Source organism: Ranitomeya imitator, chromosome 4, assembly GCF_032444005.1.
Source record: "Ranitomeya imitator isolate aRanImi1 chromosome 4, aRanImi1.pri, whole genome shotgun sequence".
Taxonomy (NCBI): Eukaryota; Metazoa; Chordata; class Amphibia; order Anura; family Dendrobatidae; genus Ranitomeya; species Ranitomeya imitator.
In genome coordinates this window covers 367,540,022-367,566,160 of record NC_091285.1, presented here as the reverse complement: position 1 = coordinate 367,566,160, position 26,139 = coordinate 367,540,022, and the positions used below count along the sequence as shown (strand labels likewise).

At 43.5% G+C, this 26,139-nt stretch overlaps 1 protein-coding gene across 1 annotated transcript in view; it reads right to left on the bottom strand.

Moving 5' to 3' along the window:
- Positions 1-1,836: 1,836 nt before the first annotated feature.
- Positions 1,837-26,139, bottom strand: part of CD36 (CD36 molecule (CD36 blood group)) — an 85,211-nt gene continuing 60,908 nt past the window's right edge. The window contains exons 12-13 of the mRNA XM_069765147.1: positions 24,981-25,138; positions 1,837-1,988 (exon numbers count right to left, since the gene is read on the bottom strand). Of these exons, the coding sequence (XP_069621248.1) occupies positions 1,979-1,988; positions 24,981-25,138 (168 nt within the window). The 3' untranslated portion in view covers positions 1,837-1,978. The remainder of the gene's footprint in view (positions 1,989-24,980; positions 25,139-26,139) is intronic.

Sequence of the window (26,139 nt, the reverse complement as noted above, 5' to 3'; positions counted from 1 at the left end):
TATGAAAAAATATTTTTCAGTAGTATGATTCATATCGAATATTTGTCTGTGTTTTCACATGGCCTAGATTCATATACATGTGCTGCTGTGTTTCTTTATATCTATATGATGCAGCTTGCATGTGTTCACATTGGGAGTGCTGGTTGGTTTTTTTTCTCTTTTTTTTCTCTTTATATTCTTAGTACAGCTACAAAACAACACATTGCAATATAATACACAGTTATCATACTTGTCCCTTTTATTCACTAGACCATATATAAATATACACTGTGTGCAGAATTATTGGGCAAGTTGTATTTTGATCACATGATACTTTTTATACATGTTGTCCTACTCCAAGCTGCTCAGGCTTGAGAGCCAACTACCAATTAAGTAAATCAGGTGATGTGCATCTCTGTAATGAGGAGGGGTGTTGTCTAATGACATCAAAACCCTATATGAGGTGTGCTTAATTATTAGGCAACTTCCTTTCCTTTGGCAAAATGGGTCAGAAGAAAGATTTGATGGGCTCTGAAAAGTCCAAAATTGTGAGATGTCTTGCAGAGGGATGCAGCAGTCTTGAATTTGCCAAACTTTTGAAGCGTGTTCACTGAACAATCAAGCGTTTCATGGCAAATAGCCAACAGAGTCGCAAAAAGCGTGTTGGGCAAAAAAGGCGCAAAATAACCGCCCATGAATTGAGGAAAATCAAGCGTGAAGCTGCCAAGATGCCATTTGCCATCAGTTGTGCCATATTTCAGAGCTGCAACATTACTGGAGTAACAAAAATCACAAGGTGTGCGATACTCAGGGACATGGCCAAGGTAAGCGACCACCTTTGAACAAGAAACATAAGATAAAACGTCAAGACTGGGCCAAGAAATATCTTAAGACTGACTTTTCAAAGGTTTTATGGACTGTTGAAATGAAAGTGACTTTTGATGGGCCAGAGGCTGGATCAGTAAAGGGCAGAGAGACCCACTCCGACTCAGACGCCAGCAAGGTGGAGGTGGGGTACTGGTATGGGCTGGTATTATCAAAGATGAATTTGTGGAACCTTTTCGAGTTGAGGATGGAGTGAAGCTCAACTCCCAGACCTACAGCGCTTCTGAAAGACAACTTCTTCAAGCAGTGGTACAGGAAGAAGTCGGTATCGTTCAAGAAAAACATGATTTTCATGCAGGACAATTCTCCATCACATGCCTCCAACTACTCCACAGCGTGGCTGGCCAGTAAAGGTCTCAAAGAAGAAAAAATAATGACATGGACCACTTGTTCACCTGATCTGAACCCTATAGGGAACCTGTGGTTCCTCATAAAATGTGAGATCTACAGGGATGGAAAACAGTACACCTCTCGGAACAGTGTCTGGGAGGCTGTGGTGGCTGCTGCACGCAATGTTGATCGTCAACAGATCATGCAACTGACAGAATCTATGGATGAAAGGCTGCTGAGTGTCATCATAAAGAAAGGTGGCTATATTGGTCACTAATTTTTGGGGGTTTTGTTTTTGCATGTCAGAAATGTTTATTTCTAAATTTTGTACAGTGATATTGGTTTACCTGGTGAAAATAAACATGTGAGATGGGAATATATTTGGTTTTTATTAAGTTGCCTAATAATTCTGCACAGTAATAGGTACCTGCACAAACAGATATCTCCTAAGATAGCCAAATCTAAAAAAAACCACTCCAACTTCCAAAAATATTAAGCTTTGATATTTATGAGTCTTTGGGGTTGATTGAGAACATAGTTGTTAATCAATAATAAAACTAATTCTCTAAAATACAACTTGCCTAATAATTCTGCACACAGTGTATATCTTGAACATATATTGACTTGTGTATGGTTGATATATTTTCATTTTGATATTTTGAGACTATAAATGTTATGGTGGAGTAGCTTATTTTTTCTTTTTTTTCTTCATTTCTTCTATTAACATTTATCTGCTGGGAATTTTCTCTCAGGTTTCTGTCATATCAGCAGTTATGAGACTTGTTTACACTTTCCTGAAGAAAAAAAGAAAAAGCATTTAGTATGAACACCTTAAAGGAGATGCCAGGTGAGTATAATTTATCACCTATCCAAAGGATAGGTGATAACTTAGAGATTGGTGGGGGTCTGACCATTGGGACCTGCACCGATCAGCAGAACGTGTACCTTTTACTCCAGGTACAATGGAATGGCAGTATGCAAGCTTGACCATCTTTCCATTTAATCTCTATAGGGCAGTCAGATAATGCTGAGCAAAATAGAAAATAAATGAAGTTGTAGTCGGGCCTCTATCAGACTCCAAACTAGCTCTAAATTATCTTTTGGATAGGTGATAATGATAAACTTATCCCATCAAAGTTGTTATCCTCCTAATATATTGCAATCATCATATTATATATCAATGTGTACTTAAAATTGCTCATTTTGCCTGTCTATCCAGCTAATTATTCTCTTTGATCTATGTAGCAACAGGAAGTCTGTTTTCCTTCATGTATTATTCGCCTCTTCAAGCAAGCTGTTCCCACCTCCCCCTTGACAAGGATTTTTTCATTGACTTATGACTCAGAGGCAAAATTGACTTCCTGTTTTTACATAGACAGAAGGATTCAGCTAGTCAGTTTTCAATCACGTGATGTCATAGACCTAATGGAAAAAGGGAAGAATTAACTGGGTAGAAGGGCAAAATGAGCAATTGTAGGTACACAGTGCTGTATAATATGATGACTGCAATATATTAAGAGAATAACAATTTTGATGGGAGGAGTGCTTCTTTAAATTTTAAAAACAGAAAGAGCATTTTATCTGCACTGTAACATTAAATACAGATACAATATGCAAAGTGTGAAAGCTATATTTGGCCCAAGAGCCTATTCTGTGCTTGAGGGACAGGCATAATGTATCAGCCTTATATTGCCTCTAAATATATTATTCCGGAGAAGATATTTGGCAAAATAGGAGAAAATTTGTTACTATAGAGATTATATCAGTTACAACTATTATGCCAACATTTTCCTGTAGAAAACTCAGGAACATTACATTCACACCACACCTACTGAAATGGTCTACTGAATGTAAGCAGCTGATATATGATTGCATTCAGCTACCCATACATATGTCCTCATTTACTTTTCTGGCCCATATCTAATTAAGTACATTTTAAGACCATGTTAGACTTATACTTCAGTAGTCTATAACTTTGTATACTCCAAAGGAGGTGAGAACCTAGTCTGTACTTAACAAGTTAAAATTTTTGTCTAAAAAGGTAATTTTTTTACCTTGTAATGTATGTTGTAAAAAAATATTGGAAAGAATCCACATGGACAGGGTTCTGTCCTGGGCCCTGTATTGTTCAACATCTTTATACATGATTTAGATGAAGGAATTAAGGGTACACTGATTAAATTTGCTAATGACACAAAGCTAGGAGGGATAGTTAATACTAGAGAAGAGAGAGGATTAAAAAAAAAAAATAAACTGGAGCAGTGGGCAGCAACTAACAGAATGGTTTTTAACCCCTTCATGATCCCAGCTTTTTTAATTTTTGCGTTTTCGTTTTTCGCTCCCCTCCTTCCCAGAGCCATAACATTTTTATTTTTCCCTCAATTTGGCCATGTGAGGGATTATTTTTTTTCAGGGATTCAAGCTTGAGGAGGCTAATTTGCATATTCCAGGTGCCTTCTGGGAAAAGCGAAGAGTCTCCCTAAGCTAGAAGATCGTTGGGTACAGCCGGGACCAGCTGCTTGGAAAGAATCACCAAACCAGGGATTCAAGCTTGAGGAGGCTAATTTGCATATTCCAGGTGCCTTCTGGGAAAAGCGAAGAGTCTCCCTAAGCTAGAAGATCGTTGGGTACAGCCGGGACCAGCTGCTTGGAAAGAATCACCAAACCAGGGATTCAAGCTTGAGGAGGCTAGTTTGCATATTCCAGGTGCCTTCTGGGAAAAGCGAAGAGTCTCCCTAAGCTAGAAGATCGTTGGGTACAGCCGGGACCAGCTGCTTGGAAAGAATCACCAAACCAGGGATTCAAGCTTGAGGAGGCTAATTTGCATATTCCAGGTGCCTTCTGGGAAAAGCGAAGAGTCTCCCTAAGCTAGAAGATCGTTGGGTACAGCCGGGACCAGCTGCTTGGAAAGAATCACCAAACCAGGGATTCAAGCTTGAGGAGGCTAATTTGCATATTCCAGGTGCCTTCTGGGAAAAGCGAAGAGTCTCCCTAAGCTAGAAGATCGTTGGGTACAGCCGGGACCAGCTGCTTGGAAAGAATCACCAAACCAGGGATTCAAGCTTGAGGAGGCTAATTTGCATATTCCAGGTGCCTTCTGGGAAAAGCGAAGAGTCTCCCTAAGCTAGAAGATCGTTGGGTACAGCCGGGACCAGCTGCTTGGAAAGAATCACCAAACCAGGGATTCAAGCTTCAGGAGGCTAATTTGCATATTCCAGGTGCCTTCTGGGAAAAGCGAAGAGTCTCCCTAAGCTAGAAGATCGTTGGGTACAGCCGGGACCAGCTGCTTGGAAAGAATCACCAAACCAGGGATTCAAGCTTGAGGAGGCTAATTTGCATATTCCAGGTGCCTTCTGGGAAAAGCGAAGAGTCTCCCTAAGCTAGAAGATCGTTGGGTACAGCCGGGACCAGCTGCTTGGAAAGAATCACCAAACCAGGGATTCAAGCTTGAGGAGGCTAATTTGCATATTCCAGGTGCCTTCTGGGAAAAGCGAAGAGTCTCCCTAAGCTAGAAGATCGTTGGGTACAGCCGGGACCAGCTGCTTGGAAAGAATCACCAAACCAGGGATTCAAGCTTGAGGAGGCTAATTTGCATATTCCAGGTGCCTTCTGGGAAAAGCGAAGAGTCTCCCTAAGCTAGAAGATCGTTGGGTACAGCCGGGACCAGCTGCTTGGAAAGAATCACCAAACCAGGGATTCAAGCTTGAGGAGGCTAATTTGCATATTCCAGGTGCCTTCTGGGAAAAGCGAAGAGTCTCCCTAAGCTAGAAGATCGTTGGGTACAGCCGGGACCAGCTGCTTGGAAAGAATCACCAAACCAGGGATTCAAGCTTGAGGAGGCTAATTTGCATATTCCAGGTGCCTTCTGGGAAAAGCGAAGAGTCTCCCTAAGCTAGAAGATCGTTGGGTACAGCCGGGACCAGCTGCTTGGAAAGAATCACCAAACCGCGCGCCTTACGGTGCGCGAATTTTTGCCTGTAGGACATTATTGCAAGAGAGCTTGGCTGAGTAGATTACACAAGAAGGAAAACACACAGCAAGTCAGCAGGATCTAGGAGCAACATGGCAGATGTGACAACCTACATGGTGAGCTGCAGCATGTGCTACATGTTCACAGATCGACCAGAAGAAGAATCCAATTTCACCTGTCAGAAGTGTAGACTAGTGGCCCTTTTAGAAGAAAAGGTGCGGGGTCTGGAAGAAAGAATAGCAACTTTGAAACTCATCAAAGAGAATGAAGACTTTCTAGACAGAACAGAAGCATATCTACTGTTCACAGAAGGTGAAAAAAGTGTCAGAGAACCTCCAAAAGCAGATGAGTGGAAGTATGTGACCAAAAGAAGCAAGAAGACCATGGAGAAATCACCAACCACACAACTGAAGAACCGATATCAAATCTTTGTAGAGGATGAAGATGGCACACCTAAGGATGAAGCAATACCAGCAAGCAAAAAAGAAAAGGGCACACAGCAACAAGTGACAGCAAAAAGTACAGCCAAGAAGCAACGAAGAGTGGTGGTGGTGGGAGACTCACTACTGAGAGGCACAGAAGCAGCCATCTGCAGACCGGACATAACTGCAAGAGAAGTATGCTGCCTTCCAGGTGCGATGATCAAGGATGTGACCGATAGGATACCAAAGCTCTTCAACTCCAAGGATGTCCACCCATTTCTTCTGATACATGTTGGCACCAATGACACGGCAAGGAAGGACCTACCGACAATCTGCAAAGACTTTGAAGAGTTGGGGAAGAAAGTAAAGGAACTGGATGCACAGGTAGTTTTTTCTTCTATCCTTCCAGTAGACGGGCATGGCACCAGGAGATGGAACAGGATCCTTGATGCAAACAACTGGCTAAGACGATGGTGCAGACAACAAGGATTCGGATTCCTGGACCACGGTGTGAATTACTTGTACGATGGACTCCTCGCCAGAGACGGACTACACCTCAACAAACCTGGGAAACACACATTCGCCAGAAGACTCGCTACACTCATCAGGAGGGCGTTAAACTAGAAGAAGAGGGGACGGGAAGAAAAACATTAGACTTGAACAAAGAAGATCCAGGAAAACATACTCAGAAGGGAGGTAAGAACATTTCTAAAACAATCCACAGCGAGGAGATTGGAACAAAACAAAATCCTCTAAACTGCATGCTCGCAAACGCCAGAAGCCTGACAAACAAGATGGAAGAACTAGAAGCAGAAATATCTACAGGTAACTTTGACATAGTGGGAATAACCGAGACATGGTTAGATGAAAGCTATGACTGGGCAGTTAACTTACAGGGTTACAGTCTGTTTAGAAAGGATCGTAAAAATCGGAGAGGAGGAGGGGTTTGTCTCTATGTAAAGTCTTGTCTAAAGTCCACTTTAAGGGAGGATATTAGCGAAGGAAATGAGGATGTCGAGTCCATATGGGTGGAAATTCATGGAGGGAAAAATGGTAAAATTCTCATTGGGGTCTGTTACAAACCCCCAAATATAACAGAAACCATGGAAAGTCTACTTCTAAAGCAGATAGATGAAGCTGCAACCCATAATGAGGTCCTGGTTATGGGGGACTTTAACTACCCGGATATTAACTGGGAAACAGAAACCTGTGAAACCCATAAAGGCAACAGGTTTCTGCTAATAACCAAGAAAAATTATCTTTCACAATTGGTGCAGAATCCAACCAGAGGAGCAGCACTTTTAGACCTAATACTATCTAATAGACCTGACAGAATAACAAATCTGCAGGTGGTCGGGCATCTAGGAAATAGCGACCACAATATTGTACAGTTTCACCTGTCTTTCACTAGGGGGACTTGTCAGGGAGTCACAAAAACACTGAACTTTAGGAAGGCAAAGTTTGACCAGCTTAGAGATGCCCTTAATCTGGTAGACTGGGACAATATCCTCAGAAATAAGAATACAGATAATAAATGGGAAATGTTTAAGAACATCCTAAATAGGCAGTGTAAGCGGTTTATACCTTGTGGGAATAAAAGGACTAGAAATAGGAAAAACCCAATGTGGCTAAACAAAGAAGTAAGACAGGCAATTAACAGTAAAAAGAAAGCATTTGCACTACTAAAGCAGGATGGCACCATTGAAGCTCTAAAAAACTATAGGGAGAAAAATACTTTATCTAAAAAACTAATTAAAGCTGCCAAAAAGGAAACAGAGAAGCACATTGCTAAGGAGAGTAAAACTAATCCCAAACTGTTCTTCAACTATATCAATAGTAAAAGAATAAAAACTGAAAATGTAGGCCCCTTAAAAAATAGTGAGGAAAGAATGGTTGTAGATGACGAGGAAAAAGCTAACATATTAAACACCTTCTTCTCCACGGTATTCACGGTGGAAAATGAAATGCTAGGTGAAATCCCAAGAAACAATGAAAACCCTATATTAAGGGTCACCAATCTAACCCAAGAAGAGGTGCGAAACCGGCTAAATAAGATTAAAATAGATAAATCTCCGGGTCCGGATGGCATACACCCACGAGTACTAAGAGAACTAAGTAATGTAATAGATAAACCATTATTTCTTATTTTTAGGGACTCTATAGCGACAGGGTCTGTTCCGCAGGATTGGCGCATAGCAAATGTGGTACCAATATTCAAAAAGGGCTCTAAAAGTGAACCTGGAAATTATAGGCCAGTAAGTCTAACCTCTATTGTTGGTAAAATATTTGAAGGGTTTCTGAGGGATGTTATTCTGGATTATCTCAATGAGAATAACTGTTTAACTCCATATCAGCATGGGTTTATGAGAAATCGCTCCTGTCAAACCAATCTAATCAGTTTTTATGAAGAGGTAAGCTATAGGCTGGACCACGGTGAGTCATTGGACGTGGTATATCTCGATTTTTCCAAAGCGTTTGATACCGTGCCGCACAAGAGGTTGGTACACAAAATGAGAATGCTTGGTCTTGGGGAAATTGTGTGTAAATGGGTTAGTAACTGGCTTAGTGATAGAAAGCAGAGGGTGGCTATAAATGGTATAGTCTCTAACTGGGTCGCTGTGACCAGTGGGGTACCGCAGGGGTCAGTATTGGGACCTGTTCTCTTCAACATATTCATTAATGATCTGGTAGAAGGTTTACACAGTAAAATATCGATATTTGCAGATGATACAAAACTATGTAAAGCAGTTAATACAAGAGAAGATAGTATTCTGCTACAGATGGATCTGGATAAGTTGGAAACCTGGGCTGAAAGGTGGCAGATGAGGTTTAACAATGATAAATGTAAGGTTATACACATGGGAAGAAGGAATCAATGTCACCATTACACACTGAATGGGAAACCACTGGGTAAATCTGACAGGGAGAAGGACTTGGGGATCCTAGTTAATGATAAACTTACCTGGAGCAGCCAGTGCCAGGCAGCAGCTGCCAAGGCAAACAGGATCATGGGGTGCATTAAAAGAGGTCTGGATACACATGATGAGAGCATTATACTGCCTCTGTACAAATCCCTAGTTAGACCGCACATGGAGTACTGTGTCCAGTTTTGGGCACCGGTGCTCAGGAAGGATATAATGGAACTAGAGAGAGTACAAAGGAGGGCAACAAAATTAATAAAGGGGATGGGAGAACTACAATACCCAGATAGATTAGCAAAATTAGGATTATTTAGTCTAGAAAAAAGACGACTGAGGGGCGATCTAATAACCATGTATAAGTATATAAGGGGACAATACAAATATCTCGCTGAGGATCTGTTTATACCAAGGAAGGTGACGGGCACAAGGGGGCATTCTTTGCGTCTGGAGGAGAGAAGGTTTTTCCACCAACATAGAAGAGGATTCTTTACTGTTAGGGCAGTGAGAATCTGGAATTGCTTGCCTGAGGAGGTGGTGATGGCGAACTCAGTCGAGGGGTTCAAGAGAGGCCTGGATGTCTTCCTGGAGCAGAACAATATTGTATCATACAATTAGGTTCTGTAGAAGGACGTAGATCTGGGGATTTATTATGATGGAATATAGGCTGAACTGGATGGACAAATGTCTTTTTTCGGCCTTACTAACTATGTTACTATGTTACTATGTTAGGACAAGTTGTACTTTTGAACAACATCATTGGTTTTAGCATGTCGTGTACTAGAAACCGGGAAAAAAATTCCAAAAGCGGTGAAATGGCAAAAAAAGTGCAATCCCACACTTATTTTTTCGTTTGGCTTTTTTGCTAGGTTCACTAAATGTTAAAACTGACTGAAAAAAATTAAAAATTGCGCAATTTTCCAATACGTGTAGCGTCTCCATTTTTCGTGATCTGGGGTTGGGTGAGGGCTTATTTTTTGTGTGCCAAGCTGTGGCTTTTAATGATGACATTTTGATGCAGATACATTCTTTTGATCGCCCATTATTGCATTTTAATGCAATGTCGTGGCGACCAAAAAAACGTAATTCTGGTGTTTCGAATTTTTTCTTGCTACGCCGTATAGCGATCAGGTTAATCCTTTTTTTTATTGATAGATCGGCAATTCTGAATGCGGAGATACCAAATATGTGTATGTTTGATTTTTTTTATTGTTTTAATTTGAATGGGGCAAAAGGGGGGTGATTTAAACTTTTATATTTTTTTTATTTTTTTCATATTTTTTAAAACTTTTTTACTTTTGCCATGCTTCAATAGCCTCCTTGGGAGGCTAGAAGCTGGCACAACTAAATCGGCTCTGCTACATAGGAGCGATGCATAGATCGCTCCTTTGTAGTAGATTTACTGCATTGCTATGAGCGCAGACCACAAGGTCTTCAATAGACCTCTGGTTGTCATGCCAACGCATCGCTGACCTCGATCACGTGACGGGGTCAGCAATGCGCTCATTTCCGGCCCGATGGCCGAAAGTGATAGTTAAATGCCGCTGTCAGCATTTGACAGCAGCATTTAACTAGTTAATAGCGACGGGTGGATCGCGATTCTACCCACCGCTATTGCGGGCACATGTCAGCTGTACAAAACAGCTGACATGTCCCAGCTTTGATGTGGGCTCACCGATGGATTTTCTTTTATTGCACAGGTGATAATTTAGTTGTACCTTGTGCAACCTTGTGCAATGCGAAGGAAATCTTGAAAATACGCAAGGTCTGAGGCCCTTGAGGAATGCAATTTGAGACCCCTGGTCTAGATCACGCGAAGTCATTATTGCCCTCTACTCCTCTTTGGTCAGACCTCATCTGGAATACTGTGTCCAGTTTTGGGAACCACATTTTAAAAAAGACATCAACAAACTGGAGCAAGTTCAGAGAAGAGTGACCAGAATGGTGACCAGTCTGCAAACCATGTCCTATGAGGAACGGTTACAGGATCTGGGAATGTTTAGCTTGCAAAAAAGAAGACTGAGAGGAGACATAATAGTGGTCTACAAATATCTCAAGGGCTGTCACGTTGTAGAAGGATCATCTTTATTCTCATTTGCACAAGGAAAGACTAGAAGCAATGGGATGAAACTGAATGGGAGGAGACACAGATTAGATATTAGAAAAAACTTTTTGACAGTTAGGGTGATCAATGAGTGGAAGAGGCTGCCACAAGAGGTGGTGAGTTCTCCTTCCATGGAAGAACTTAAACAGAGACTGGATAGACATCTGTCTGGGATGATTTAGTGAATCCTGCTTCAAGCAGGGGGTTGAACCAGATGACCCAGGAGGTCCCTTCCAACTCTACTCTTCTATGATTCTATGAAATTTTGGTGGGGATTTTCTAAATAAAAGCCCGAGCTTGCGCAATGCATTGGTGAGCGATGCTTGTGTATTGTCAACCGGGGGCTGCACCTGTGCTGTGATGAACAGCTCTCCGCCCTGCACTGTGACAAGTGACTCCAGCCGCGTAGTCAGTTAAGCTGGGGCACTTGCATAAGGAGCCACTCATCACGACACATGTGTGGCTCTGAATGATATGAATTTTAGACTTGAATAACCCCTCTCTGCAGTGGCCAGTTTCCGATTTTGTGTTTTCGTTTTCCTCCCCATCTTCCAAGAGCCATATTTTTTTTAACTCTTCTGTCCACTAGTTTTGAGGGATTTTATTTGATGGTGTACATTGCGTGGCCAAAAATTATCTGGCATTATTATTCTCCTGATCAGTATGATTACGGCGATAATAATGTGTTAGGACTGGCGGAACGCACCAAGTTAAAGATGTAATAGTACTAGGTGCGTTCGCAGTCCGAGGTCCACCGTGCAGGTGAAAACCCTGCTGCTAGTAGAGACGGACGATATGGTGGTACAATGAGAATACACACACGGGTTAACTTCACCCAGTGTGAAGGTAGCAAACCCTGTTGAGTCACAGGGCCGCAGTACCGCACGTAACAAAAATAATAAAATAGCACGAGAGTGCGAACTGTGCCGTACTGACGGAAGCCACTAACCACCCTGACTTGGGTTAAACAAGCGCTCTATTGGCGCATGGCACCGTACTGGCGGTCACAGCGCTAGGCGCTGTTTCATGTGTAAACACTGTGAGTTCAGCCGGGCGCTAGGTTGCAGCCATACACCTTCCGTGAACAGTCATACAAAAGGATGGGTTTTTTAAGGAACGACTTGCATTCATCAACACACACACGATTACATTTGTCAATACTAGCGCATGGCCGTGCGGCCATGCGAGCCTTAAATAGTTGCAGCACGTTTAGGACCTTCAAAGAAGGACCAATGGAGTTGCTGCAGTATCTGAGCATGTGACCCCAGATCTCCACTGAGAGATCTTGCCCTGGGCATGCTCAGAGTGCAAAGCAAGACTTAGTCCTAGCACCTATAAGGACCTTCCAAGAAGGACCAATGACCTAGCTGCAGTATCTGATCATGTGACCCTCGATCTCCACTGAGAAATCTTACTCTGGGCATGCTCAGAACGTAAAAAACAAAATGTAGCAGATATGTGACCAAGGTCTGGTTGCCTCTCTCTACCAACCCATTCGTCTCGGGATGATAGGCAGGAGAGAGATTTAACTCAATCCTGAGAAGATGACAAAGCTCTCTCCAGAACCGAGATGCAAACTGGGGACCCCAGTCACTGACAATTTTGTCCGGCATACCGTGAAGGTGGAAGATATGTCTAATAAACAACGTTGCCAAGGCCCTTGCAGAAGGTAGCCGAGGAAGCTGCACCATTTTAGAAAAATGGTCGGTGATTACCCATATGATGGTACAGCCATGAGACTTTGGCAAACCCACCACAAAGTCTATCCCGACCATCTCCCAGGGCCTGTCTGCCACCGGCAGAGGGTATAACAAACCAGCTGGCCGTTGTCGAGGAGACTTATTTTTGGCGCAGGAGACACACGCCAGAACGTAATCTCTGACATCTCGGAGCATATGCGGCCACCAGTACGTCCTCGCCAGCAGCTCAGATGTCCTTTTTGTCCCAAAGTGTCCACCCACCCTGGAGGAATGAGCCCAAGAGAGAACCTCCGGTCGCAGATTGATGGGAACAAAAGTCTTGCCCAAAGGCACTGACTCTAGCGAAACCAGAGCTACGGTTCTCAGACTCTCCGAAGGGACAATAAGCCGAGGCTCCTCTTCCTCCTCCTCAGTTGACACTAGGGAGCGAGAGAGAGCATCAGCACGAATATTCTTCTCCTCGGCGAGATAATGGAGAGTGAAATGGAAGTGGGAGAAGAATAAGGACCATCTGGCCTGACGAGAATTCAGCCGCTGGGCTGTATGCAAATAGACCAAATTTTTGGAAGGGAAACCGAGCACCTTCCAGAAGATGTCTCCACTCAGAAAAGGCCAACTTCATTGCTAGCAACTCCCTATCTCCGATGGAGTAATTTCTCTCCGCTGGTGTGAAGGTCTTTGTGAGGAAAATGTATAATATCAGTAATAGTTTCTCTGCCTTTTAGCACCATAGCTGAGGGAATTTTGCACTTCTAACCATGGTGCAGAAAAACACATGGTAGCTGTAAAACCCCCCTCTCTTTCCCCTTCCTGAATACCACCAACCAGCCCTAGGGCACACACTGGGTAACTCGAAGCTTGTGTGTGAGCAGGGTGTGGCTTTAACCTGCAGGGGACCAATCATGCAAAGCCACCTGTGGTCCCTCCCTTCTTAGTCAGGAATGTCTTTGTCTGGAGAGTCTCAAAACGTAAATATCTCAGAGACCTCAGTGAATATCATTAGTGATGTCCCAAGGCTGGAGTATATAAGCCCCCACACTTAACCCAGCCGGCAGTTGGAGTTTTGTTGCTTGAGGACTCGATCTGTACTATGCATTGGGACATCTGGGCTGTGCATGCCGCATTGTTTTTTTGCCTGAACTGATATGAACAGAGAACATGTGAGTTGTACCTTTTCTTATTTAATCCCTGTTTATTTCATAATTATCTTGTACATATTTTCAATTGTCTCATATTGTAACATCTTTTTATAAACACTGCCTGAAACTTTTGATGGGGTATATTATTTAATACTAGTTCGTTCATCCTGTTCTAAAACGTACCCTAAGTCTCCTGAAGGGAATTACGCTACTGTGTTGGGTTAGCTTCGGACCCGTTTAATCGAAGCTGGTGGCAGTGATAGTGTGCAGGCTTTTGGGTGATGTTGTAGCGACTGCGGCGTTAATAATTATTGTGCCTGCCTGAGTGGGAGTAGTTTATCGTATCGCTGCAGCGTGCCCAATAGCCAGTACATAGCAGGCAGCCTGTCTGGCGACTAATTACCCAGGGTGCAGTACCTAATCTGACCTGAGAGTAAGGGGGGCGCCAGAGAGCTGCAAGTGTTAAGTGGAACTGTAAGTGGGATATACATAAATCCCTGCAGTTCGTGGTATAGTGAAGAGCAGTGGGATACCTAGAATAAGCCCCTGCTGTAAACTAAGAGGTCAATAGCCTTGTGTGTGTTGTTTCATCACATTGTTAGCAGTGGAGGGATAACTAAGATAAGCCCCCTGCACATGTGATAGCCGTCTGTTGGCCTAAAGTCACCCCGATCCGTGACGTAGGGGTGACGGTCACGGTGTGAATCGTGACAGTCTTTGAGAAGAAGAAGCATGGATGCTTCCGACCTTGAGCATCCTTTTGATAGAGGACTGCTCCAGCACCAACAGATGAGGCATCCACCTCCATTAGGAATGGCTTATCCACATCGGGATGATGTAAGATGAGAGCACTAGCAAAATGAGACTTTATAGAAGTGAAGGCCTTGGAGACCTCTTCCGACCACAACTTGGGATTCGCTCCCTTCTTGGTGAGGGCTACCAAGGGAGCTACCAGAGTTGAGAAGTGGGGAATGAACTGGCAGTAATAATTAATGAACCCCATAAAGCGCTGCACCGCCTTAAGAGAATGGGGCTCTTGCCAGTCCATCACAGCCTGTAGTTTGGCAGGATCCATAGCCAATCCCTGGGCGGAGATGATATAGCCCAGGAAAGGTAAAGACTCCTGCTCAAACATACACTTCTCCAACTTTGCGTAAAGAGAGTTTGCCCGTAGGAGGTCGAAGACTCTGCCAACATCTCTCCGGTGGGAGTCAATATCAGGAGAAAAGATGAGAATATCATCCAGATAGACTACGGCCGAGGTGGAAAGCACATCCGAGAAGATGTTGTTGACAAAGTCTTGGAAAACGGCTGGGGCATTACAGAGCCCGAAGGGCATCATCAGATACTCATAGTGCCCGACTCTGGTGTTAAACGCCGTTTTCCATTTGTCCCCCTCACGGATGCGAATCAGGTTGTAAGCACCCCGCAGATCTAGTTTAGTAAACACCCTTGCTCCCCGAAGCCTATCGAAGAGCTCAGATATCAAGGGCAAAGGATACTTATTCTTAACGTTGATAGCGTGAAGACCCCTGTATTCTATGCATTGACGTAGTTCCCCATTCTTCTTCTGCACGAAAAAGAACCCTGCCCCAGCAGGTGACACTGACTTCCTGATGAACCCTCTTGCCAGATTCTATTGAATGTACTGAGACATTGCCTCCGTCTCCGGGAGAGATAACGGATAGACTCGACCCTGGGGAGGCTCAGCACCAGGCAAGAGATCAATAGGACAGTCATAGGGGCGATGAGGCGGAAGGGTCTCCGCTGCCTTTTTGGAGAACACATCTGCATAAGACCTTTATTGCTTGGGGAGAGAGGATAGATCTGCGGGTACTTCTGTAGTAGCAACCTGAATGCACTCCCTCTTACACCTACCCCCACAAGATTCACCCCATCCCAGAATTCTGCCTGAGGACCACTCGATGTGAGGAGAGTGGTACCGTAGCCAAGGTATCCCCAACAGGACCTCATCAATTCCCTCAGGAATGATGAGCAGAGATATAATCTCCTGATGGGATGGCGACATGGACAGAGTAAAAGGGATGGTTTGGTGTGTTATCTGTGAGGGCAGTGTCGACCCATTCACTACTCGTACCGTTACTGGTTGAGGTAGCATAACCAGGGGTATTGCGTGACGTTGGGCGAAGGCAGAAGACATAAAATTGCCCTCCGCCCCAGAATCCACGCAGAGCTCTACCGAGTGGGAGGATGAGCCTAACGTTATTGTCCCCTTAAAGGACAATTTGGAGGCAAACGTCGCCGTGTCTAGTGTACCTCCACCTACTACCACTAGACGCTGACATTTGCTCAACCACTGGGGACATCTGGTGGCAAGATGTCCTGACTGCTGGCAAACATGACAAACCTGGAGTGCACGAGCGGTCCGGGACTTAGATCCCGCTCGTGACACTTCCATGGCCTCATGTGACTCAGGAGCCTGGACTGGAGATTCCAAAGGTTTGGCGAAGGTGGGAGCCAGCCGAAACCATTGCCTACACTGGGCTCGCTCTAACCTCCACTCGTGAAAATGGAGGTCAATATGAGTGGATACAGCTATTAATTCCTCCAGTGTGGCGGGAATCTCCCTAGTGGCCAGGGCGTCCTTAACATGGTCAGCCAGCCCCCTCCAAAATATAGGAATAAGGGCTTTATCTGACCACTCCAGCTCAGATGCTAGGGTGTGGAAGTGGATGGCAAAATGGCTTACCAAGGACGAGCCCTGAGTCAATGCCAACAGTTGGAGCGCCGTATCATGGGTGACACGAGGTCCTAAAAAGACCTGTTTCAGAGTACTCAGGAATAACGGAGCACTCTGCACCACATGATCGCCACGCTCCCACAGCGGCGTAGCCCACTCCAACGCCCTGTCCGACAGGAGAGACACGATAAACCCCACCTTTGCCCGCTCTGTAGGGAAACTAGAGGCCAGAAGCTCGAGATGTATAGAGCACTGACTCACGAAACCCCTACAAGACTTACTATCACCAGAAAATTTTTCTGGCAGCGGGAGGCGAGATAGAGTCGGTACAGGGATGGCAGTGGACAAGGTAGCTGCAGCCACGCTAGCAGCCTGAACAGCGACAGCAGTGACATCCACAGCTGAGGTTGAACGCTCAAGAGCCGCCAACCTTCCCTCCAGCTGCTGGATGTACTGCTGTAAACGCTGATCGTCCGCCATTTACTAGCCAGACCTTGGCGCTAGTATTATGTTAGGACTGGTGGAACGCACCAAGTTAAAGATGTAATAGTACTAGGTGAGTTCGCAGTCCGAGGTCCACCGTGCAGGTGAAAACCCTGCTGCTGGTACAGACGTACGATATGGCGGTACAATGAGAATACACACACGGGTTAACTTCACCCAGTGTGAAGGAAGCGAACCCTGTTGAGTCACAGGGCCGCAGTACCGCACGTAACAAAAATAATAAAATAGCACGAGAGTGCGAACTGTGCCGTACTGACGGAAGCCACTAACCACCCTGACTTGGGTTAAACAAGCGCTCTATTGGCGCATGGCACCGTACTGGCGGTCACAGCGGTAGGCGCTGTTTCGTGTGTAAACACTGTGAGTTCAGCCGGGCGCTAGGTTGCAGCCATACACCTTCCGTGAACAGTCATACAAAAGGATGGGTTTTTTAAGGAACGACTTGCATTCATCAACACACACACGATTACATTTGTCAATACTAGCGCATGGCGAACAGTCATACAAAAGGGATGGGTTTTTTAACCCCTTCGTGACATGCGCCGTACTAGTACTGCGCTGCCGGCACTGCATTAGTGCCAGCAGCAGTACTAGTACGGCGCACCGATCACCGCGGTCTCGCGCTGAGCGCCGCGGTGATCGGGTGCGGGTGTCAGCTGTATATGACAGCTGACACCCCGCAGCAATGCCCACGATCGGCGCTATCGCCGATCGCGGGCATTTAACCCCTCTGATGCCGCTGTCAGTAGTGACAGCGGCATAGAGGGGGATCGCGCAGGGACGGGGGCTCCCTGCGCTATCCCACCGGAGCAACGCAATGAGATCGCGTTGCTCCGGTGACCCGGAAGGAGTCCCCAGATCCAAGATGGCCGCCGGACTCCTTCCGGGTCATGAAGTGACCTGGCTAGCCGGCGCCTGCTGAGAGCAGGCGCCAGAAAGCCACCTAAACTGCCTGTCAGATCGTTGATCTGACAGTGTGCTATGCACAGTGTCAGATCAACGATCTGATCTAATACAGAGATGTCCCACCCTGGGACAATGTTAGAAAGTAAAAAAAAAAAAAATAGAATGTGTAAAAAAAAAAAAAAAAAAAATCCCCAAATTAAAAAAAAAAAAAACATTTCCCAATAAATCCATTTATTTATGTAAAAAAAAACAAACAATAAATGTACACATATTTGGTATCGCCGCGTCCGTAACAACCCGCTCTATAAAACTATCCCACTAGTTAACCCCTTCAGTGAACACCGCAAAAAAAAAGAAAAAAAACAAGGCAAAAAACAACGCTTTATTATCATACAGGCGACCAAAAAGTGGAATAACACGCGATCAAAACGACGGATATAAATAACCATGGTACCGCTTAAAACGTCATCTTGTCCCGCAAAAAATAAGCCACCATACAGCATCATCAGCAGAAAAATAAAAAAGTTATAGCTCTCAGAATAATGCGATGCAAAAACAATTATTTTTTTATATAAAATAGTTTTTATTGTGTAAAAGCACCAAAACATAAAAAAAATTACATAAATGAGGTATCGCTGTAATCGTACTGACCCGAAGAATAAAACTGCTTTATCCATTTTACCACACGTGGAACGGTATAAACGCCTCCCCCAAAAGAAGTTCATGAATAGCTGGTTTTTGTTCATTCCGCCTCCCAAAAATTGGAATAAAAAGCGATCAAAAAATGTCATCTGCCCGAAAATGTTACCAATAAAAACGTCAACTCGTCCCGCAAAAAACAAGACCTCATATGACTCTGTGGGCCAAAATATGGATAAATTATAGCTCTCAAAATGTGGTGATGCAAAAACTATTTTTTGCAATAAAAAGCGTCTTTTAGTGTGTGACGGCTGCCAATCATAAAAATCCACTAAAAAACACGCTATAAAAGTAAATCAAACCCCCCTTCATCACCCCCTTAGTTAGGGAAAAATAATAAAATGTAAAAAAAAGTATTTATTTCCATTTTCCCATTAGGGCTAGGGTTAGGGCTAGGGTTAGGGCTAGGGTTAGGGCTAGGGTTAGGGCTAGGGCTAGGGTTAGGGTTAGGGCTAGGGTTAGGGTTGGGGTTAGGGTTTCAGTTATAATTGGGGGTTTCCACTGTTTAGGCACATCAGGGGCTCTCCAAACGTGACATGGCGTCCGATCTCAATTCCAGCCAATTCTGCTTTGAAAAAGTAAAACAGGGCTCCTTCCCTTCCGAGTTCTCCTGTGTGCCCAAACAGTGGTTCCCCCCAACATATGGGGTATCAGCGTTCTCAGGACAAGTTGGACAACAACTTTTGGGGTGCAATTTGTCCTGTTACCCTTGGGAAAATAAAAACATAGAAGATAAAATATCATTTTCGCGGAAAAAAAAAAATTTTTAGTTTCACGGCTCTGCGTTATAAACTGTAGTGAAACACTTGTTGGTTCAAAGCTCTCACAACACATCTAGATAAGTTCCTTGGGGGGTCTAGTTTCCAATATGGGGTCACTTGTGGTGGGTTTCTACTGTTTAGGTACATCAGGGGCTCTGCAAATGCAACATGACGCCTGCAGACCAATCCATCTAAGTCTGCATTTCAAATGGCGCTCCTTCCCTTCCGAGCTCTGCCATGCGCCCAAACAGTGGTTCCCCCCAACATATGGGGTATCAGCGTTCTCAGGACAAGTTGGACAACAACTTTTGGGGTCCAATTTGTCCTGTTACCCTTGGGAAAATAAAAACATAGGGGATAAAATATCATTTTCGTGGAAAAAAAAATATTTTTTATTTTCACGGCTCTGCGTTATAAACTGTAGTGAAACACTTGTTGGTTCAAAGCTCTCACAACACATCTAGATAAGTTCCTTGGGGGGTCTAGTTTCCAATATGGGGTCACTTGTGGTGGGTTTCTACTGTTTAGGTACATCAGGGGCTCTGCAAATGCAACATGACACCTGCAGTCCATTCCATCTAAGTCTGCATTTCAAACGGTGCTCCTTCCCTTCCGAGCTCTGCCATGCACTCAAACGGTGGTTCCCCCCCACATGTGGGGTATCAGCGTACTCAGGACAAATTGGACAATAACATTTGTGGTCCAATTTCTCCTGTTACCCTTGGGGAAAAAAAATTGCGGGCTAAAACATCATTTTGTGGAAAGAAAAAATGATTTTTTAATTTTCACAATGCTACATTCTAAACTTTAGTGAAACAATTGGGGGTTAAAAGTGCTCACCACACATCTAGATAAGTTCCTTAGGGGGTCTTCTTTCCAAAATGGGGTCACTTGTGGGGGGTTTCCACTGTTAAGGCACGTCAGGGGCTCTCCAAATGCGACATGGCGTCCGATCTCAATTCCAGCCAATTTTGCATTGAAAAGTCAAATGGCACTCCTTCCCTTCCGAGCTCTGCCATGCGCTCAAACAGTGGTTTATCCCCATATATGAAGTATCGATGTACTCAGGACAAATTGCACAACAACTTTTGGGGTCCAATTTATCCTTTTACCCTTGGGAAAATAAAAAATTTGGGGCAAAAAGATCATTTTTTGTGAAAATATAAATTTCTTTTTACGGCTCTACATTATAAACTTCTGTGAAGCACTTGGAGGTTCAAAGTGCTCACCACACATCTAGATTAGTTCCTTAGGGGGTCTACTTTCCAAAATGGTGTCACTTGTGGGGGTTTCCACTGTTTAGGCACATCAGGGGGCTCTCCAATCGTGACATGGGCTCCGATCTCAATTCCAGCAAATCTTGCATTGAAAAGTCAAATGGCGCTCCTTCCCTTCCGAGCTCTGCCATGTGCCCAAACAGTGGTTTACCCCCACATATGGGGTATCAGCGTACTCAGGACAAATTGTACAACGACTTTTGTGGTCCAATTTCTCCTGTTACCCTTGGTAAAATGAAACAAATAGGACCTGAAGTAAAAATTTTGTGAAAAAAAAGTTAAATGTTCAATTTTTTTAAACATTCAAAAAATTCCTGTGAAGCACCTGAAGGGTTAAAAAACTTTTTGAATGTGGTTTTGAGTACCTTGAGGGGTGCAGTTTTTAGAATGGTGTCACTTTTGGGCATTTTCTGTCATATAGACCCCTCAAAGTCACTTCAAGTGTGAGGTGGTCCGTAAAAAAATGGTTTTGCAAATTTTGTTGCAAAAATGAGAAATCGCTGGTCAACTTTTAACCCTTATAACGTCCTAACAAAAAAAAATTATGTTTCCAAAATTGTGCTGATGTAAAGCATACATGTGGGAAATGTTGTTTATTAACTATATTATGTGATATAACTCTCTAATTTAAGGGCATAAAAACTAAGAGTTTGAAAATTGCTAAATTTTCATAATTTCCGACAAATTTTAGTTTTTTTCACAAATAAATGCAAGTCATATCGAAGAAGTTTTACCACTATCATGAAGTACAATATGTCACGAGAAAACAATGTCAGAATCACCAGGATCCGTTGAAGCGTTTCAGAGTTATGACCTCATAAAGTGACAGTGGTCAGAATTGTAAAAATTGGCCCTGTCACTTAGGTGAAAACAGGCTTTGGGGTGAAGGGGTTAAGGAACGACTTGCACTCATCAACACACACACGATTACATTTGTCAATACTAGTAACATAGTAACATAGTAACATAGTTAGTAAGGCCGAAAAAAGACATTTGTCCATCCAGTTCAGCCTATATTCCATCATAATAAATCCCCAGATCTACGTCATTCTACAGAACCTAATAATTGTATGATACAATATTGTTCTGCTCCAGGAAGACATCCAGGCCTCTCTTGAACCCCTCGACTGAGTTCGCCATCACCACCTCCTCAGGCAAGCAATTCCAGATTCTCACTGCCCTAACAGTAAAGAATCCTCTTCTATGTTGGTGGAAAAACCTTCTCTCCTCCAAACGCAAAGAATGCCCCCTTGTGCCCGTCACCTTCCTTGGTATAAACAGATCCTCAGCGAGATATTTGTATTGTCCCCTTATATACTTATACATGGTTATTAGATCGCCCCTCAGTCATCTTTTTTCTAGACTAAATAATCCTAATTTCGCTAATCTATCTGGGTATTGTAGTTCTCCCATCCCCTTTATTAATTTTGTTGCCCTCCTTTGTACTCTCTCTAGTTCCATTATATCCTTCCTGAGCACCGGTGCCCAAAACTGGACACAGTACTCCATGTGCGGTCTAACTAGGGATTTGTACAGAGGCAGTATAATGCTCTCATCATGTGTATCCAGACCTCTTTTAATGCACCCCATGATCCTGTTTGCCTTGGCAGCTGCTGCCTGGCACTGGCTGCTCCAGGTAAGTTTATCATTAACTAGGATCCCCAAGTCCTTCTCCCTGTCAGATTTACCCAGTGGTTTCCCATTCAGTGTGTAATGGTGATATTGATTCCTTCTTCCCATGTGTATAACCTTACATTTATCATTGTTAAACCTCATCTGCCACCTTTCAGCCCAAGTTTCCAACTTATCCAGATCCATCTGTAGCAGAATACTATCTTCTCTTGTATTAACTGCTTTACATAGTTTTGTATCATCTGCAAATATCGATATTTTACTGTGTAAACCTTCTACCAGATCATTAATGAATATGTTGAAGAGAACAGGTCCCAATACTGACCCCTGCGGTACACCACTGGTCACAGCGACCCAGTTAGAGACTATACCATTTATAACCACCCTCTGCTTTCTATCACTAAGCCAGTTACTAACCCATTTACACACATTTTCCCCCAGACCAAGCATTCTCATTTTGTGTACCAACCTCTTGTGTGGCACGGTATCAAACGCTTTGGAAAAATCGAGATATACCACGTCCAATGACTCACCGTGGTCCAGCCTATAGCTTACCTCTTCATAAAAACTGATTAGATTGGTTTGACAGGAGCGATTTCTCATAAACTCATGCTGATATGGAGTTAAACAGCGCATTGCCGTGCGGCCATACGAGCCTTAAATAGTTGCAGCACGTTTAGGACCTTCAAAGAAGGACCAATGGAGTTGCTGCAGTACCTGAGCATGTGACCCCAGATCTCCACTGAGAGATCTTGCCCTGGGCATGCTCAGAGTGCAAAGCAAGACTTAGTCCTAGCACCTACAAGGACCTTCCAAGAAGGACCAATGACCTAGCTGCAGTTTCTGATCATGTTACCCTCGATCTCCACTGAGAGATCTTACTCTGGGCATGCTCAGAACATAAAAAGCAGGACTTAGTCTTAGAAGCGTCTGCTCGCCGCTTCCCAGCACTGACTTCAATGACAGAAGCAGGAAATGCAGCAGTAACTCTTAGCACAGAGTCAGACTGAGCGAGACGCCGGGATCAACGTCTCCGCTGAGCAGGCTCCACTGTGGCAGGCGAAGAATGGGAGACCGCAGCGGAGATGGCCTGATATTCCCCCTGTGCAGAGGCAGGAACTCGACCCCTAACACAATGTTGTACATTTTTTAAATTATTTTAGTGGTGAAAAAAATCTGAAGATTCTAAAAAAAAAAAAAAAAAGGTTTTTGTTCGTGTTGCCATTTTCCAAGACCCATAACATTTGAAGGCTTATTTTTGTAGATCGGGACAATGTTTTTATTCATACCATGTTGGGATAGATATGACATTTTGATCACCACTTACAGCAATTTTTATGGTATTGTAGTGATTAAAAAAATGCAATTTTGGCATTTTTTTTCTGTTTATGGTATTTACTAATTAGGTTAATTATTTTTATATTTTGACAGATTGGACCACATACAGTATGTGTATTCTTTTTATTTTTATCACATTTTTTGTAATGGGAGAGATGGGTGATGATTTGAACGTTTTTTAAATATTTTTGCAAACTTTTTTTTTTACATTTTACTGTATTTTTTATTCCCATTAGGAAACTTGAACCTGCGATCATCTGATCACTTGTACAATACACAGCATTACCACAGTATTGCTGCATATAGTAACAATCTCTTTTGAAGATTAGCTATAGGCCAGGTTTCCAAGGTCCTCCATGATAAGTGCAGGTCTTCAACAGCTCATAGCAATGCATTGGTGCCCTGTAATCACGTTACAGAATGACAAACCCCAGTTCTGGTGCACTGTTAATGTTGCTGTCACGCTGTTAGAAAGTGGCATTTAACAGGTTAAGAATCACGGGCTCCGCTCCTCTCCACCTTCGGCTGCTAGAAGCAGGTCCATGCCATGAGTCACAGCCATTATCTGCTGGGTGTTGGTCGGGATGACCACGTTAGCCCACTACATACACCTGCTATTGATTTGCGCTGCACATGGCAGGCAGCGGTTAAAAATCAGTGTTCTGTGTAACAGGACTTGTGATGCCGAGAACAATAGCAGCCTATTTATACTCTAGAATCTTAGCAGGCTATTAAATGACTGCTGATCGGTAAAAGTTTAGCGATGGTGGTCTTTTAGTGCCACTATTTGGTTCACAACATGGACCCTTAAGGCCCCTTCACATTTAGCGACACTGCAGCGATACCGACAACGACCCGGATCGCTGCAGCGTCGCTGTTTGGTCGCTGGAGAGCTGTCACACAGACCGCTCTCCAGCGACCAACGATGCCGGTAACCAGGGTAAACATCGGGTAACTAAGAACAGGGCCGCGCTTAGTAACCCGATGTTTACCCTGGTTACCATGCTAAAAGTAAAAAAAAACAAACAGTACATACTTACCTACCGCTGTCTGTCCTCCAGCGCTGCGCTCTGCTTCTCTGCTCTCCTCCTGTACTGTCTGGGAGCCGGAAAGCAGAGCGGTGACGTCACCGCTCTGCTTTCCGGCTCACAGCCAGTACAGGAGGAGTGCAGAGCACAGCGCTGGAGGACAGACAGCGGTAGGTAAGTATCTAGTGTTTGTTTTTTTTTACTTTTAGCATGGTAACCAGGGTAAACATCGGGTTACTAAGCGCGGCCCTGCGCTTAGTTACCCGATGTTTACCCTGGTTACCAGTGAAGACATCGCTGGATCGGTGTCACACACGCCGATCCAGCGATGTCTCCAGGGAGTCCAGCGACGAAATAAAGTTCTGGACTTTATTCAGCGACCAACGATCTCCCAGCAGGGGCCTGATCGTTGGTCGCTGTCACACATAACGATTTCATTAACGATATCGTTGCTACGTCACAAATAGCAACGATATCGTTAACAATATCGTTATGTGTGAAGGTACCTTTAGGATTAGCTATTTTGACCATAGAGAAGCAGAGAAAATACCCTTCTTTTGTCACAATGTTATCCATCCTGACCCCACAAGAGCAGCTGGTTACACCTCCTAAATCAATTTGTGTTTGGAATCATTATTATTACAATCAAGACAAATTTGTAAGAATGTAGCATAACTTTATACTCACTTTCCGCTACTGCTTTTGACACAAAGTGTTATGGAGCAGGCAAGGAATATCACTCCCCCAAGGCATAGAAATAAAATCTGTACAATCTTTAAGGCATTCATTGGAGTAGCTACTTTGGATTTAAATGTATTTGCCGTATCGTCACCAATCATGGCAGTCTGGAAGAAAACAAAGCAGAGACATATTCCTGTAGTGAATTTTAGACAACTCTACACAACTGAAATGTACTTTTTTTTTTTACAGTAGATAGATAGATAAGAGACTGATAAGACATAGCATAGATAAAGAGATAATAGATAGATAGATATGTGATTGCATAGACAGATAACAGATATAATAGATACATAAGGCTTAGCTAGATAGACATAGGTAGATAGATAGATAGATAGATAGATAGATAGATAGATAGATAGATAAAGTAGATAGAACAATAGAGAGATATGTCAGTATGTAGCAATTGAAAGTCACAATTCAAAGGAAATATTTTTTTTGCAATGAATGAAATATCTTGAAATATTACAGTTTTCATCTGCCCACTTAAGCAGGCACACCAGGCTAATACTTCGTGTTCTCTATAAACTTCTCTGTACATACAGACACACGATGAGGAGCATCATCATAAATATTAGAGGTTGGGTGAGTTAACAACAACTTTATTGTATTGCTTGAGAACCAGATAAGGTAAGATAGCAACACTATAAACTATATACCCAGATAAGACTATGCATGCAACTCCCTGGCCTCTGGAGGAGGGGCTGTACACGATCACTTCGTGAAGACTCTAAAAATCTATTACATTTCTCTGATAATGGACTCCCTGTCATTTCAGCTGCTCCAAGGCACTCAATCCCTGGTGTACGGCTTATACTGGAAATATAGGAAGAATGTGTGGGACATCCAATGTGGGAAGTTTTTTTTCAGCAAAGAATAAGCAGCACCACGTAAAAAAGTCAAACATTATTTAGTGCCAGTTTACTTAAATCCAACTTTTTAATTACGTGTAACCTGAACCACTCCATTGAAGAAAAGGGTATCCTCTTTTGTTTTGCACTGAATAGCAAGAATCCAGGACACACTCTTAGCATGGAACAAAAACACGGCTAGATTCATTGTAATAGAGCTGTAAGGCTACTTTCACACTAGCGTCGGAATCTCCCCG